Source organism: Halichoeres trimaculatus, unplaced genomic scaffold (assembly GCF_033239565.1).
Source record: "Halichoeres trimaculatus isolate MK-OKI-2021-1 unplaced genomic scaffold, fHalTri1.1 fHalTri1_scaffold_21, whole genome shotgun sequence".
NCBI classification, from domain to species: Eukaryota; Metazoa; Chordata; class Actinopteri; order Labriformes; family Labridae; genus Halichoeres; species Halichoeres trimaculatus.
In genome coordinates, this window is record NW_027437199.1 from 13997358 (window position 1) to 14013657 (window position 16300).

Genomic DNA, 16300 nt, shown 5'->3' on the forward strand with positions numbered 1-16300 from the left:
ATTATCTGCCTCATTTCCAGCTCTTATTTCCTGTACACTGAGAACATTTCCCAGCTCCAATGAAAACCTGACACCTGAAAACACCTTCTTCTGTTAGACCAAGCCCTGTTGGGATGGATATTTTTACACTGTAAAGCCCTTCTGCTGTGTAACTAAAATTTGCTGACTCTATAAAAAATCACAGGCTTCTCCTTTGAAGCCTTTCCCGTGTCCACTTTGGTAAAGCTGTTGCTGTAAATAATGTAGTTTGCAGCACCTTGTCTCCATTTACCCTTCTGAACATTTATTGGAAGGGCTAAAAGCATCACATCTCACTTCATCTCTCTTTCTTTTCCAATATCGTGACGTCTTTCCGTCTTTTTTCTTCTTCTTTTGATTGTTTACCTCCTGCTCTCATGTCATAACCTCCCTCCTCCCACCTGCTCCCTCCACCTTTCCTTTCCCTGCTCTCTCCATCTCTTTCTCCTAATTTTGGTCCCAGATGCATCAATTATTCATACCTATGCGTGGACTTTCAGGCTAAAGGGTTATCAACAAGAGCTATCAGGGTCATCATATTACACCTGAGCATCCACCTGTGACACATTCAGTCCCACATGAGGGTGGATGCCCACACGTGCACTCACACTATGGCTGTGTGAGCACTCAGAGACACATGGAAAGGTAGGCAGGTGGTCACGTTTTCTCTCAGCATGGTTCAAAGTTAAAGCACAGGAGATTCAGAAACTGTCATGTCGTATTTATCAGGAACAAGAATAGATTTGTTGTTGTCGATAGAAACCCTGAACAGTTCTACTGATTCTCCATCTAACCCATAACTCATTGATGAGGTTTGAGCTCAGACAGGATTTTTGGCCTTGCAGAGCAAATGCTTATCTTATTAGATAAGTTAATGCTGTAAGGGTTTATAAGCTCACCTGCAGGATCAAACTTTGCAGGTTCCTCAACTTGCAAATATCAGAAAATATGAGATGTTGGACCTTTTAACAGCATTCAGTGGGATTTAGGGCTGAGCTGTGTTGAATATTTGATTCTGATTGGTAAAACCACTAGGGATGAGAATTGATAAGATTTTGTCAATACCAATATATCTGATTCTTTATCGATTCCCTTATCAATTCCTGTTGTGAAATTTCTTGGTACAAAAAGTAGCTTTACAGGTTTTCTATGTCAACAACTTTTAATGAGCTCATACTGTAAGTGAATAAAATGTAATTGGTCACAGAGTCTGGATATTTCTGGGCATAATTAAACAGAAACAGGTACAAAATTGCCCACAATGTGATCTTGATGTACTGTGTTGTAATATATTAATAATTCAAGTAGGCCATCTAGTGTCTCAAAGTGGTTATAGCAATGGTTTAAGTTGTTTGGAAGCTTTCCATAGTTATGAAGTCAGCCATGAGCCTTTCAATTCCCTGTTAGCTTTTGACATTTGAAATTCTCAGTATTTTTTTTTCAAAGAGTTGATGTGATATGTTTCTGTGATGAAAGTTGAAATTCTATTCTGAAGCTGAAGTTATACTGATGTATGCTAACTGCTAGCATATCAATGCAGTTTCCCGTATACGTTAGCATCAAGCTTGCGCTATTTTGTTATTTTGGTAAAACAGGTGATTTATATCATTTTGAATGTACAGAATATGAATCTTCTGAGAGAGAGTAATGCACACTTCTTTATGAAGTCAGTTCTTCAGTAAAACTTCGAGCTGAAAATCCTGAATCAGAGTTTTCTTGGGAAACATCATCTAACTGCTGAGCTAAGATAGCTGCAGCAGACTAGTCGATGTAAGGTCCGGCAGCTACGGCACAAGGTAAAGAATTGACAAGGGAATTGTTAAGCACAAAGGCTAACGAAAATCGATGGATTGAAACATTTCTTATCGATTCTCAACAGGAACCGGTTTTTGATTCCATCCCTAAATAATACCAATTTATTTCAATCAGAGGGACATGTTTTTATTTATCATATTTCTGCAGGTATCAGCCTGCTTTCATTACAGTTTTATTTGATTTCATTTAATTAAGAAAATGCATGGGGGTTTGAACAGGCAGCAACCTCCAGATGTGAGGAATGAAGTCGATGTGGAAGTCCACCCAACTGCAGTTCATCGAGTGTCCACTTGAGGTTGTCTAAAAACAGCTAATATTTACAGCCAAAATAAACCTTTTTCCACCCTGGTTCAAAAATCCAGCCTTTTTTTTCAGTGGTACACTCTGTATGAGGGTGAGTTTTTCTCTCAACTAAGTAGTTTTGCTGATATTATGAACAGGAGTTTGCACATTTGTAGGGTCATCTGATAGACTGGTGGGCAAAACTGTCACTGAGGAGACTCGGAGACCTGTCTCATACACTGCCTCTGGTTGAGGCAATGTTAAGTGTATTTCTAATATGACACCCACTTTAGAAACAGATGGGTGAAGTTACTGAGACTACATCATTTATTTCACGGTCTATGAGTTTGAACAAGCATCCTGGTGTAAAGGCTGCAGGATGATGATTAATGTTGGACAGCTCTGTTCATGCTCATTGATTCATTATTGCCCAAAACATCTTCAGAGAGTAACTGCAGTGATACCACAGATTGAGAGGGAAGCACGGTGAGAGGGGCAAAGTGGGAAAGAGCAGCAACCAGGAATATCAGGACTTAAAGCTGCATGAGTTACAGCTCAGCACAGCTCAGCGAATGAGTTACTGTTATGCAAGAGCTCAGTCAGCCCAGCTGGAGATCAGAGAGAGGGAGGGAGGGATAGAGCAGCGGACCGAGCAGTGAGAGCATGAGTGAAGGAGCAGAGGGACAGAGGAGAGCAGAGCAGAGGAGAGGAGAGCGCCGGGGAGAGAACAACAGCAAGTGAGCGGAGAGCAGGCAGATAACAGCTGGATCTACCAACATACACACCTTTTCACTTTCTGTTTTTCTCTGTCATTCCTCTTTTTAGCATCATGAGTCGGAAAATCGAAGAGGATTTCTGTTTTCCACCAAGGGAGTGAGAGGAGACTGAGGAGGAAGAAGAGGATTGATAAGAAGAAGAAAAGAGAAGTCATAAAAGGAAGACAGAGGAAAGGAAGGAAGCAACAAACTTTCTTCTCAGGATCTTTCTACCTCAAACTGAGATCCTGGTCAAGTCAAAGCACTTGACCATGAAGTTGTGAATCCTGTGTTCTTCCTCAGAAACTCCTCATCACTTGTCCTCATGTCTTTGGAAGCAGGACCCACCTCTCGATGGATGCTGCTATGCTCCTTGCTCTGTGCTGTGGTCCTGGTGAAAGGATCCACTCAGAGCAACCAGGACTCTCAGAGCATCACATCCACGTTGTTGCCTCAGGAATCAACACCCGGCACAGCGATCCAGCTGCAGCCGGACCTGCAGACTGAAGCCCAGGTGCCCACAGAGGCACCTACAGAGGTGCAGACAGATGCTCAGACAGGAGCACAGGCAGAAAACAAAACAGATAAACCAGTTCAGAAACCCACCAGCAACTACACAGGTAAGCTTTTTCAACTTCTAGAGCAAAAGTTTAAAAATGAATTCATAAAGTGTTAAAGATGAATTCACACAGAAACTCTTCATCCAAACTCAACTAGCTCACTAGCTGAGTCATCAATAGCAGTAAAACAAACCCTGATCTTTGTGATAAGTACTTTTGGACCAAGAATGTGTTATTTTCAGCATTTCAAGTTTGAACAATACTCTTCAACTGTCTATAAACTGTTTTAGATTTAAAAAAAAAAAAAAAAGGTCAATGATATTTTGAAAAAGAAAATTGGCAGAGAAAAAAGGAGAAGCAGAGTTAGCAGCTGAGAAAGCTGGCTAGGTAACAAGCTAGCTAGCTAGCTAACAGAAAGACTACTCGCACTGAGAACAGTGTCCTCTGCAGTTTTTCCTTTTGGTTGATCATAAAAACATGAGATGTTTGTGGACAATATGGAACACAGATGAGCACAAAATGGCATAACACTGACATACACCTTCCTGCAGATTTTATCATGGCTGATAAAAAAGTTGTTGCAAGTTTGCTAGCCTGTCTTGTACATCTGTTGTACAGTAATGCTATCCACCACCTTCGGTTCGTTTGAAGTGTTTTGCCAGAAAAAAAGATGAACTAGAACCCTAAGATTACCTTGCCTGAAAGCGTTATTTTATTCTTTTTTTTGTTTGTTTGTTTTGTAAATATCCTTATTTTTTCTTGGTGAAAGTCTTCTACCCTGATAGCGCTACCTTTACATGCTAGGTCAAAGTCTGACGTCCATTTACCACCTGCACTACACCATGAACCCACATCTCATAAATCCAACAGTCACCATAAAACGTGACGGAGATCCAGAGGAAACAGAAACAGCTCTCTAAGAAGTCTTTGGAAATAACAGAGGTGCTTTGAATTTCAGTGTTAGCGTGGACCAGCGCAAAGCTTCTGAGCAATTTTCATCCAAGAGGAGACTTGCTCGCTCTTTGGTCCTCAAATCTGTGTTTGTTTCCGCATTCCTTGGAAAGTTTTCACAGAACTGAAAACAACCTGTTGGTCTTCTTATGAAACTTGCTGCAGCTGGCATGTTGTGTTGTATGTGATGCTGATACTCATTTTAACCCACAGAAGATAAAGGCTTCAAGGTAAGGCAGTGTAATGAGGTTTGATGTCAGAGAGGTCAATCACTGGTTGTCTGTTTATGCTTTTCCACATGATCCCAATCTGTATATTCCATCAAGCAAATTTTGAGCTTTGAGACTCACATGCATGACTACCAGTCCTTGCATTTACATGCAGCTACACGCACTCGATCTACAAACATAGATAATGTGATTGCAACTGGATTGAGGTTGGATTCAGCAAGATTTGGCTGGTCCCAGTATACCTCAACGTTCAGCAGAATTCATCTAGAAGAGGAAGTAGCAGATAGCCATGATAAAAAGGGTCGCTGCACTCCAACAAAACAAAAAAAACAAAATTGAATCATCACACATAGGACGTAAGAAAAAGAAGCTACAGTTGTATCCATCATTGTTAGGATGTCGCTTCCTCTTTGGGTCGACTTTGAGTATGTAAACGCACTGAGTGTGTGTGCATGAAACTGTGTTCTCCAAGGCTGCCCCTTAAAACTGACTGAGTCATCAGCCAGGAAGACCCTGAGTCAACTCAGATTTCGTCAGTCTGAACCCTGCGCTTTTTGAAGCTGTTGTTGGAAACAGAAAGATACAGAAAAGGGCATGTAACTTCAGAGTCAAAATTTAGAGACAAAGGACAACTCATTGTCGAGGTTTTTCTTTGGTGGCTGTTAAATGATCTCTATTTGGAGCAAAGCAACTCACAACAACATCACCTTCTCTTCAAGACAAACGAATCAGTGATTAAACCTGAAAAAAGACACTAACTGCAAACACATTTGTGGTAAGCATTAACATTATTTCGTTTCGCATCATTGTACACAAGAAGGAGCTGCTGCTAGCTGAGCAGCTTGGCTAGCTTTTCTTGTGAAGGAGCGGTATTATCCCTCAAGGTTTCTTCTCTTTAAACAAAAGGACATGCTAAACCAAGTAAAAAAAAGAAAAAGTTTCTTTTGTAACTCACTGTCTCTTAGGCAAATATGAGAGGGCTGCAAACTGAGCTACAACTTATTCAAGCTCACCATATACTTCTCATAAATTGGTTTAAGTTAAGTGATAGTGAAAATACTCAAAAAGTGGTCACGTAGAAATGCTTTTTTAACTTGCTGAAAGTGCCTCTTATTGAAAACTGAAAGTCTCTCTAAGGAATTCAGTGCAATTGATGCAAACTTGAGCTAACAGGGTCAGCCCTGTGTTCCCACATTTCTTGGACACTTTCAAAATAGGGTCACAAGATTTTTTTCTTTACAGTAACTGAATGAATTAGTAATTTTATTTTGATCAGCAGCAGCAGAAATCGTCACAATAACAAACATTACAAAGGAATTTTTTTTTTTTTTTTTTTAAGTTTTTGGAAAAAAATCTTTGGAACTGTGGGGATATTGGAACATTAAGAGGACTAACAAATGAGCAAGGTGTGGGAGTCTAAAATCTGATCCGGCTGAAAAATCTGAACATTTGGAAGTGCAGATTTTAGTGTTTTTGTATGTACAGAATAAGATCTAATTAAGACAGTCTACACTTCAGTGTGTGTGTGTGTGTGTGTGTGTGTGTGTGTGTGTGTGTGTGTGTGTGTGTGTGTGTGTGTGTGTGTGTGTGTGTGTGTGTGTGTGTGTGTGTGATGGCAGGTGATGCAGTTAAAGATGGTTCGTTATGTCCAGGCATGAGCTGCTCAGCCTGAAGAGAAAGCTGCAGCGCCGCTCGCATGACTTCACCTCCAGTGGAGCATGAGCTGCTGTTCTCTTCTCCTCTTCTCCTCCTTCCTCTCCATATTTCCTCCCCTTCTTTCTCCTTCTCCATCCATATGTCTCTCTCTTCTCCTTGTTTTGTTTTATCTCTAACATCTGTCTCCCCCTTTCCACTAATTACTTACACCTATTTGTTTTTCTGTTTCTTCCACTCCATCCTTCTTCCCTTTATTCTCCTTTTTTCCATCCACTGTCTCTTTTCTTTTATCCAGTTGTTCTCATGTCCCCTGCACGCCCCTTCTAACTCACAGAGTCCATATCCTCACGTGTATGCATGAATAGCCTACAGCAGATGACAAAATGCAAACCTCACGTGCCTAATACACACACACACACACACACACACACACACACACACACACACACACACACACACACACACACACACACACACACACGCACACACACACACACACACACACACACACACACACACACACACACACTCGCAGGAAATGGACGCACCCGGCCTAAACGACACCAATCTTCTTAAAGGTTTAGAGAATAAACAACAGTCGCTCAATTCATAAGAGCAGAGCTCCGTGTCTGACAGAGCAGCAATAAGCACTTTATACTTTAATAACACACACACACACGCACACACACACAAAGCTTGCAGAGAGGTGATCAGCTGGCTTGCCACATTGCTCCACATGCATGAATTACACCACTTCAGAGCCTTTAATGGAGGGAGCTTCCAAATATTCTGAAAACTGAAGGTGTGTGTTCAAGTCATTGTCCTGAGTGTGGTGCAAATGTGTGTGTGTGCGTGTGTTTGTGACAGTATAAAGCACGTTAAGCTGCTTTTTTTTTTTCTATTTTGTTACATTATTGGATTTCTCCCTTCTGGACCGGATTATCACTGTAATAGTTTGTTTACTTTTGGAAATTTTAGCAATTTAAGTTTCATTGTCTCAAACACAAAACTGAGCAAAGTGATAAAATATGCTCCAGTTGAGAACAGACACATTTTGTTTGGACAAAAGCTTTGCAGGATGAGTGTTTATAAGGCAGACAAATGGACAATAATGAAAAATCTGGAGTTTAACCAGAATGCATGATGGGTGTTGTTATAATATTTCTTACCATTGTTCTGTCTGCTCTAAAGATATGGTCAAGCTCGAGTTTTAACCATCCATTTCTTCTTCTTCTAAACTGGGAGGGATCTCCAGGCAGGGCTGCTTTGTCTTTGTCCTCCCTCAGTATGACGTGACAGTGGGTCGGTCACATTCTGTCAGGACACAGCGCTGGCACAGAGCAGTGAGCGTCCATCAATCTGTAAAAGTTAGGATGTAAGGAAACACTGAGGAAGTGGCCCGCTGCCAAATATGCAAACTACTGCCTCAATAATTAAAGATAATGAAAAACACTTTGAGGGAAGTTGTGATAACTGGACCTCTGCATTGTTGTTCTCTTCTTGTCATACATTTGCTGAATTCAGAAATAAATTGGCGGTACAAACTGTTTTATTGTTGTTTCAAAGCCCCGGGGAGAATATTTGTGTTGGTTGTCAAACAGGGTGAAACGTACACTGGTGACTCTTCGCAACATACAAAATACCGAAATCATCATAATGTTGTCATCAACTCCTGAGGCTGCTGCTGATAATTGATAAGGAAGGTATTTGGTAAAAAAAACAGTACTTCCAAATTTAAAGGGCAAAACAAGCCAGATAAAAAGTACTGTTTTGTCAACAGGGGGCGCTACCTTAAGTCGCTAAGAGAAACTGTAAAGCCTGGTTGATGGTTTTACACTGATTTTTGTTAAAGCCAACGCTGAAGGTTTGTCCACCAATGCAGAGCATACACACCTTAAGGTGCATCCCTCAAAAGGATAACTTTAAGTCGAGGCAGTGTGATTGATCTATAAACGTACGCAATATTTGTCACTCATCTGTTTCTTAGGACCGTGCCATAATGGAAATGCTGAACTTTGGTCAGGGAAGTGTGAGATAAAGAGGCAGAGTTAAGGTGGGCTACAAACCCCTTGCTAACTGTTACAGCGCCCCCTGCCAAAAGTAGACTTAGTCAGGTCAGCTCTACCTCTGATTGGACACTGTCCTAATATTTATATATTCAATAAACTGCCGTGTGGCAGGAACATTACAAAGTTTGCAGTCAGTACATAGTGTTGCCCCTAGGTTTACAGCCTTGGGAGGATGGTCACATTGTCGGCAGGGGGGCAGGAGATTGATTGTTGCATCTTTACAGAGAAGGCGCTGGTAAATGTTTCTTGTGGTAGTTTTCCAGCTCTCTGTCCGCTATACAGAACATACTTGTCTGTGTGTGTAAATGCAAGCATGTATGTAAGTGAAACAATGCAAGGAGAAACATGGTTGCAATGATGGACAAATGACATCCTGTCATGTAAACAAGATGAATAACACAAGGCTTTTTAGTCTTTAGTCTTAAGCCCCCCTGTGGCCCCCCATACAATGGTAGGGGAAACACTGGTACAAATTCGGCCTCAAGCAGACGTTCAATGAACTACAGGTTTTAGCACTTCTATATCAGCTTAATTTCTCTTGGCCGGGTTGGACTGATCTGATGGGTTACACGGCAGTTTCCTGCAAATGCGTTATATCTGGTATCCCTGTCTTCACTGATTTAGTAGCCACTTTTCCCCCTCCATGTCTGCTCTTGTCTTTTTCCCAACAATAGCTGTTTGATAAACATAGCTTGGATTTGGTCACCATGGCTCCCACAGAGGATGTAGCAGAACTGGCAATATGGCAAGCAAATTGTGCGCAAGGTTTACAGACAGTCAAATTTGTAGCACTCACAACACGTGCCAAAGCTAACTGGTATACGCAACTTTTAGCTAACGATTGGAGACACAAGTTCATTACTCAAAGCTTTTTGTTCCAGTCAATTAACGCTTTCCTTTTTATGCTTGCTCTTGCATTAATTTTCCACAGAAAACATTCGGGGTCCAGGTATTGCAGCAGAAACAGTTGATTAAAGACCATTTATTGATCCAATCATAAAGCAACTGAGCAACGCCACAACCGTTCCTTGTAATTAAAGAGGCTCCTTTGAGGGTTAAAGTAGTTGTTACAGCACTGGTTGTTCATGTAGCGTTCAATTACTACAGTGTTTTTTTTTAAAACCTTACAGAACTTCATCTCGTGTAAGTCAAATCCTGTGTATGTGTTTGTTTTAATCAATATCTGTTTACAAAGCTGGTTCAGCGTCATATCACAGAGGTCAGAGGTCAACTGGAGCCGGTAGAGGTTCAGTCTCCAGGGAGAAAGACTCAGTGTGAAACACTTCTGCAGCTGTGCTCCGTTTACTGACTACAAAGATTTATAATCAATAAACGCAGTCAAGCAGACGCGTGAAGGTTTAGCAGAAAAAAGCCCAGAAGCCTGAATTAAACTGTGCTTTCAGACTCCATCGATACAGGCCATGACTCATTAGGCTGTGAGTTTAGGTGTCCTCACTGAGGCCTCTTCCTGGAAGAGAAGATCAGAGTTCTATTATCGATCACACTGTCCTCAGGTGCTTCTTTTTTATATTTTATTTTTTTACAACCAGACTGCTCTGATACAGCTCTAAACCTATGGTTTTCCTTTCTCTTAATTTAAGTCATTGTTTATTTGTTAGTTTGATGTTTGACATTTTCTTGTTTTGTTTGTTTGAGAAACACTAGAACTAGAAGCTAGGGTGACCATACATCCTATTTGCCCGGACATTTCCTCCTTTTTGGTCATAAAATCATGCCCAGAAGGATTTTGTAATATCCTCTAAATTTCCAGTTTTTGCTCAGCTTGTTCTTCAGACCATAAATATTTATAATTAAGCGCTGCACTGGGCCACTTGCAATACTCTGATGTACCTACCTGTCAAGATATTGAGCATACACACTGCATGTGTCATGGCACTAAAGACTCAGGCTGCCCCTTCTCTCAGGTCAAAACAGAATACATGCTCTGGCGACCTCTCGCACAGAAAATGATAAATTGCAATTGCACTGTTACAGACAAACTGCTCAGAAAGTGCCCTTCTTTTCGTTGTAGTCGTGGCTGGTGGGAAGCAGTGTGTACTGTCTGCAAAGCTGGCACCTAAATGTCAGTTGCAAATACAGATTCTGCCAGAAACTATTTATTATTATTTACTATTTATTACTTTAAATGCTTCAACATCTTATTTTAACTTTGGTCAAGATTTTTTGAATATACTCATTGAGAATAAATATGTCAGATCAAAAAGTTGAATATAAATATGTTGTGATCAAATGTAAATGAAGGGCTGTGCTCTTAGTGCATGAACTTTCCAGTATGGAGTGGCTTTGTTCTGTCTTCAGAAACCCCTTTGTGAACATTTTGTTGTCACATATACGCATGTTCCTTCACTTGCAGTGCATTGGTAGAAACTGTTCCAGCATTGATGGGGAACTTTTTTGATAATGATGGACTTAATGCATGCAAATGTGAAAAAAAAAAAGATCCTAGGAGCTTTATCAGCCTGGATCATAGTTTTTTACTTGTCAGGCAGGGTTGAAGATAAAGCGAAGACCTTCTTTATTTTACAAATAAAAAAGACTCAAGAGAAACATGAAAAATCCTGAAACCCTTGCATGAAAGGGAAAAAAAAGACATTGAAAGCCATTGCAAGCACAGTGGTGACATTAAGCCATTCGCAGTGTTTTCCTCTCGTTGAATCAGAACCAGGATAATCCTTGGGGCTACCTGGTCACAGACTTGCCAGGGAAAAGAAAGCAGTTGATCAAACTCACGCTGAGACTCTGGCAGGCAGCTGATGAGCAGCGGTTATTTCAGCTTAAGAAAAGCCGTAAGCTTTACCTTTAACACGGTAACACAATCTGTTAACCTCACCAGAGTGTGTAAGGGCTGCTGTTAGTATTAATCCCTGGAGAGGCCTACATTAGTTACCTAGCAAGCAGTCGCCTTCTTAATCTGGGCCAGCAGGAGTCTACGAGGAATCCTTAACGACAGTGGGGTTATTTTTCCTGATACCAAGTTGTTTCTGGCAAAAAAAATATATTTTTTTTAAATTTAACGAACAGTGCATCTAAGTCATCAGTAATAAGAACCAAGTCTACGAACTTCCAAGAAGAGAATGACCCTGAAAGATCACAAACCTATATTAGGTTTTAGAATCTGCATCAACGTTATGTTGAGAGTAAGTAGATTAATCTACACTATGAGTCTCTTTAGACAAGATCGTCAGTCAAACGCCTAAACCGTAAATATAAAATGTTACAATGCCTCTAATCTGATTAACGGTGAGGCAAAGCCAATTACCTCTGTCTATTCCAGGCTATTTCTGGTGCCAGGAATCCTGTTAATGACACGCTAACACCCAGGTATGCAGATTCACTCTGTCACTAGTAGTAGGAAGAGTTTAGAGTATCTTCAAGCCAATTACTTCTGTCTATTTGAAGTTTTTGTTTTTTTCAGGAGCTTAACAAGTGGCTTTTCTACATCCATCTTTTAGTGAAGTATCTCCTGTTAGCACATGCTCTCTCAAAAACAGATCAAATAAACAGTTGTTTAAATTTCTGCAATCACCAAAAAATCACAAGACTTGTGCACACTCACTTTTCATGCAAGGACAAACACACATGTGCAAACATGCAGTGCCAGGGGTACTTAAGTCATCCACACACACACACTATCGTCACTCCTGGGCCCCGCAAGCTTGGTGAGCTTCAGACAAGGAGTTCCTTTTGTCGCCTGCCCGTCAGTCCAATATGGCTGCTGGCAGTGGCTCAACTTCATTATTAACTTCCCATGGCTTAAAACTACTGAACGCCCACTGAACAAAGTCACAGAGGGTGAGTCTTAAATGAGCCTTATTCTCTGACCCTGGAGGAGGAAGCTGGATGGGAACAACCAAAGAGCAGAAAGGTTGAAAGTAAAGAGGCAGTGAAGAGAAACACGTCCAAAAGTCTGCTCCGAACGGTGAAACTTCAATCCACGGCTCAGCAATTACAGACATTTTGTCATTTAAACTATGCATGTGCTTTATTTTGCTGCTTATGTGTCTCTGCTTTTACTGGAGCCAGCATCACGTAAGCATCTTGTATTAAACTGATCAGAAAGCGCTGAGGAAGGGGCAGATCCAAGATTTTTGACTGGGGTAACCACTAATGTGCAACTGAAAGCCTTTATTGACACTTCCCATGGCATCAAGTCCTATCTACATTTACAGTTATGAGAAAAAAGTATGTGACCCCTCAGGAAATACCCAGATTTCTGCAGAAACTGGGTAATGACTTCTCCAAGACCTAACTGGAGTCAGGAGTCAGCCTACCCCGAGAATGATGAATGTGACGAGACTGGAGGTGTTGGTTAAAGCTGACCTTTAAAACAAATAAATAAATAAATAAAATGTATTTATTTATTAATTTATTTATTTATTTAACAGGCTTGTCCCACTGAGAGAAAACTCTTTTGCAGAGGAGACCTGGCCAAGTTAGGCAGCAGCAAAAAAACAAAGTTACAGACAGAAATACTAAGAGAGACGAAGTACAGATTAGAAAGCACAATGTAATGGATTTAATAGAGTCATCTTTATGTCATATCATGGGAATAGACTGTTCTAACAGCCGAACTACAGCATCAACACCCTGTTGAATCTGCTTCCATGTCTTTCATTTTAGATTTAAAAACATTTAAGGACACCAGCTCCTTGAGAGTACCCCCCAAAAAAACTTTTTTCCCACTTTCTGACCAAGCCTACATCCCTGTATGATAAAAAAAACATAGATAGAGGAGAAGCAGACCAAGTATTGTCTTATAAATAAAGGTGTACCAGTATATGAGTCTACAGGTTGCCAAAGCCCAATAATGCAACTCACAACAGTGAGTGAGAGCTTTACAATTTGTAATGAACCCATAAAAACACATCAGATTTGAGTTTGCTTTGTACAAAGGAGCTCTAAGAAGACCTATGACCAAGATCTGTTGACTTCACTGGAAAAAACTGAAATCTTATCAAGTTTTTTGTCTTATTTTTATTAGAAAACGTCTTTTAGGACCTTAAGTGAGCCACATTCACCTGACCAGACCAGAAAAGTGTATTATTTTAAGTCATTCAAAGACAAAAATGAGGTCTGAATTGCTTGTAAAAAGAAAAAAAAAATCTGCCAATGGAACAAGATTAGTATTAGTACCATTTGCAGATTTATTTTACCTGTTACAAGCAATTAAGACCTTATTTATGTCTTAAACAACTGACCAGTCAAATGTGGCTTTATTAAGTTTAACAAGACAATTTTTACTCAAAATTAGACAAAAACACTTGATAAGATTTCCCTTTTTTGCCATGTATATGATCATCAGACAAAGTGTCTATAAATGTAGAAAATTCAGCCTTGTTGTTACCTTCCCTTGGAGTGGCTGTCCTGTAAAGATGACCACATGACCACAGCACAGAATGCTTAGTAAAGTGAAGGAAAATCTTAAAGCAACAGCTGACACACCAAAGACTAAAGCCTAGTTTATGCTTGACGTTGTCGTGTGGTCGCGAGGTGTGCGCGCCACGAATGACGTCAACCCGCACCTCACGACAGTCGGCGCGCTGGCTCTTCGCATGGTCGTGCACCTCCAGGAACTCTGTAACATTTTTTCTCTACCGCCCTGTCTTTACGGTGAATAGTACAACGGAGAATGGGCCAAGCATAAATGCCACTGCGCTCTATTAAGGTGTGCGCGCCATCCGCGAAGTCTGGCGAAAGTATAACTAGCCCTTAACACAAATCTATGCTAACATCTCTGCTGATGAGTTCACAATTAGTAAAACAAGAATGGAGTGCTACTGTATGAAATTTGCAAAACAGCACCTGAATGTTCCACAGCACTACTGGTAAAATATTCTGTGGACAGATGAAACCGATGTTGAGTTGTTCAGAAGGAACACACTTTCTGAGAAGAACAAACAATTTGATCTAAAATTCCTGAAAGTCAAAGTAATGTTTGAATCCAAATTAAAGGCTCCTTCTGTTTAAATGTATCCATGTTTTTCTACGTGCTAAATTTTTTCATTTTCTGGAGTTTTGAAATGGAATTCAAAATCTGTTGTCCCCAGACTGTTTCGCCTGTTCACGTAAAAGTTTGGAGACTAGTGTTTCTTCTTTCAGCGGGTCAGTGAGGGTATCCAGTCAGCTGAAGTGTCAATAGGAAGCTTAAAGTCAGTCCCACCTTCCCGCTGTGTTTAACTGGATAGACGATCCTCAATTAGAGTCAACCCAAGCCGCTGGTTTAAGGACAAACCTGTTACCTTCAGGATTTAACCTTTGCCATATGGTCACTGTTTGGTCTCACCCAGGCAAAAAATCCCTCAGTAGTGTGTCTCAATCAATGACACTCCATCAATGAGCATTCAGGGCTGACACTAATGCACAGCTGAGACGACAGAGGTCCGCACAGGAACGCACCCACTGTGCAGCAGAGGAGGGAGAGCCTGGGGGGATTAGGTAATCATTTGTGATACAGAGCCTTGGTGAGGTGCCACAGAAATAGATACACTGACGGAGAGGACGGAGAGTCTTGATGTTTGTTGGAGGGCAGATCTCGTAAAACTGGAGCAGCTGGAGCAAAGAGACCAAAAAAGACACTCAGGAAGAATCAGAACGAATCAGACAAGAAAGCAAGAGTGAATGAGATAAAACAAGTCAGTCGTCAGCCATGAATGCCATCAGACATTAACTTCATTTCAGACTTTAAGTGACTGCTACAGTCTGACTCAGATGATACTCATTTCTGAGTCCATCCAGGGTAAACTGACCAAGCAAAGAAGAACTGTATCTTCCTCTGTTTGGCTAATAAGCTTCAGGGTTTGTTATAGTCTCTGTTTCAAAGTACATCTCATCTTTTAACTACAGACAGTCTGAATCCAAACAAAGCTTAAATGAGTGTGTTGTTGGCGTTCCAGTTTCAGAATACATAGAAATTACACAGATATTCTTGAATTTGATAAATTCAAGCTGTAAATGAATCACTGTCCACTGTCCAGCCATATCACCTCTGGTAATTCAAAATGATAAAATTAAGGATCAATATGAAAGTAAAAAGACGAGATAATGACAGGATGTGAGCTTCAATTACACCTCTGCACTGGCTTCATTTTCAATACTTGAGATTGTGGCTTGTCAGGTTTGCATAGAAGCTAGTGTAGACTCTGCTACGGTGGCCAGTAGGTGTCAGATAATTTTCAAGAGCTACAACATGCATGCAAAAAGTATCAACACATATACAAAAAAACTATGACAACTTTAAGGTCCCATATTATGCTCCTTTTCTGCAGTTTGATATGGATCGTTGATGTCTTCATGAAATGGTAGTAACATGTTTTGGTCCAAAAAGCCAATAGCTCAAGTACAGCAGCATTGTTTCCAGGCTCTCATAGCCCCTCTGTTCAGAACGCTCTGAATTAGTGGGAGTGACCTTCATATGTAAATGAGCCACAGCTGATACCGTCCCGCTCTTCTGCGTCACTGAGAGCGGCGCCACGAGCTCCGAGTGCACAATGTTTAGAAAACAGCAAAGCTTGTTTACTGTAACATTACAGGCTAAAACAACAGGCTAACTGCAGCTACAGTTAGCATCCTGAAGCTAACACAGAGACAGGGGGGACACTGAGGAAAAGCTCTTACATCTGCTCCACAGCACACAGCATTTAAAATACTCACATTTCCAGGGTCCAAGGTTTGTTGGTGGATGGTTGGTAATGCACCTGGATTCAGGACCAGTCTATTCACTAACCCTCTGATGTACTGTCCAAAGTTGGAAAAGTAGTCGGCTGTGAAGTCACTAGCACACACATGCACAGTTTTACTGAGTGTAGCTGGCACATTTCCTTGATAAATGAACTCTAGCCACTTGGTCTTGTCTTCTTTCGAGATGGGAAGCTTGTGCATGGAACTATGTGGCTGTTTACAGCCAAAAACAGAGCAGTGATGGCTCTTCAACTTTGGCATTCCCC

At 40.9% G+C, this 16300-nt stretch overlaps 1 protein-coding gene across 3 annotated transcripts in view; it reads left to right on the forward strand.

The window, feature by feature from the left end:
* LOC141810512 (uncharacterized) overlaps nt 1-16300 on the forward strand; it is a 43699-nt gene that overhangs the window by 14244 nt on the left and 13155 nt on the right. For 2 of the 3 annotated variants that reach the window (XM_074698131.1, XM_074698130.1), the window contains one exon: nt 2941-3490. In XM_074698131.1, the coding sequence (XP_074554232.1) occupies nt 3196-3490 (295 nt within the window). In that variant the 5' untranslated portion in view covers nt 2941-3195. Of the gene's footprint in view, nt 1-2725; nt 2853-2940; nt 3491-16300 lie in introns of those variants that run through there. The other variant, XM_074698132.1, reaches the window with a different exon arrangement.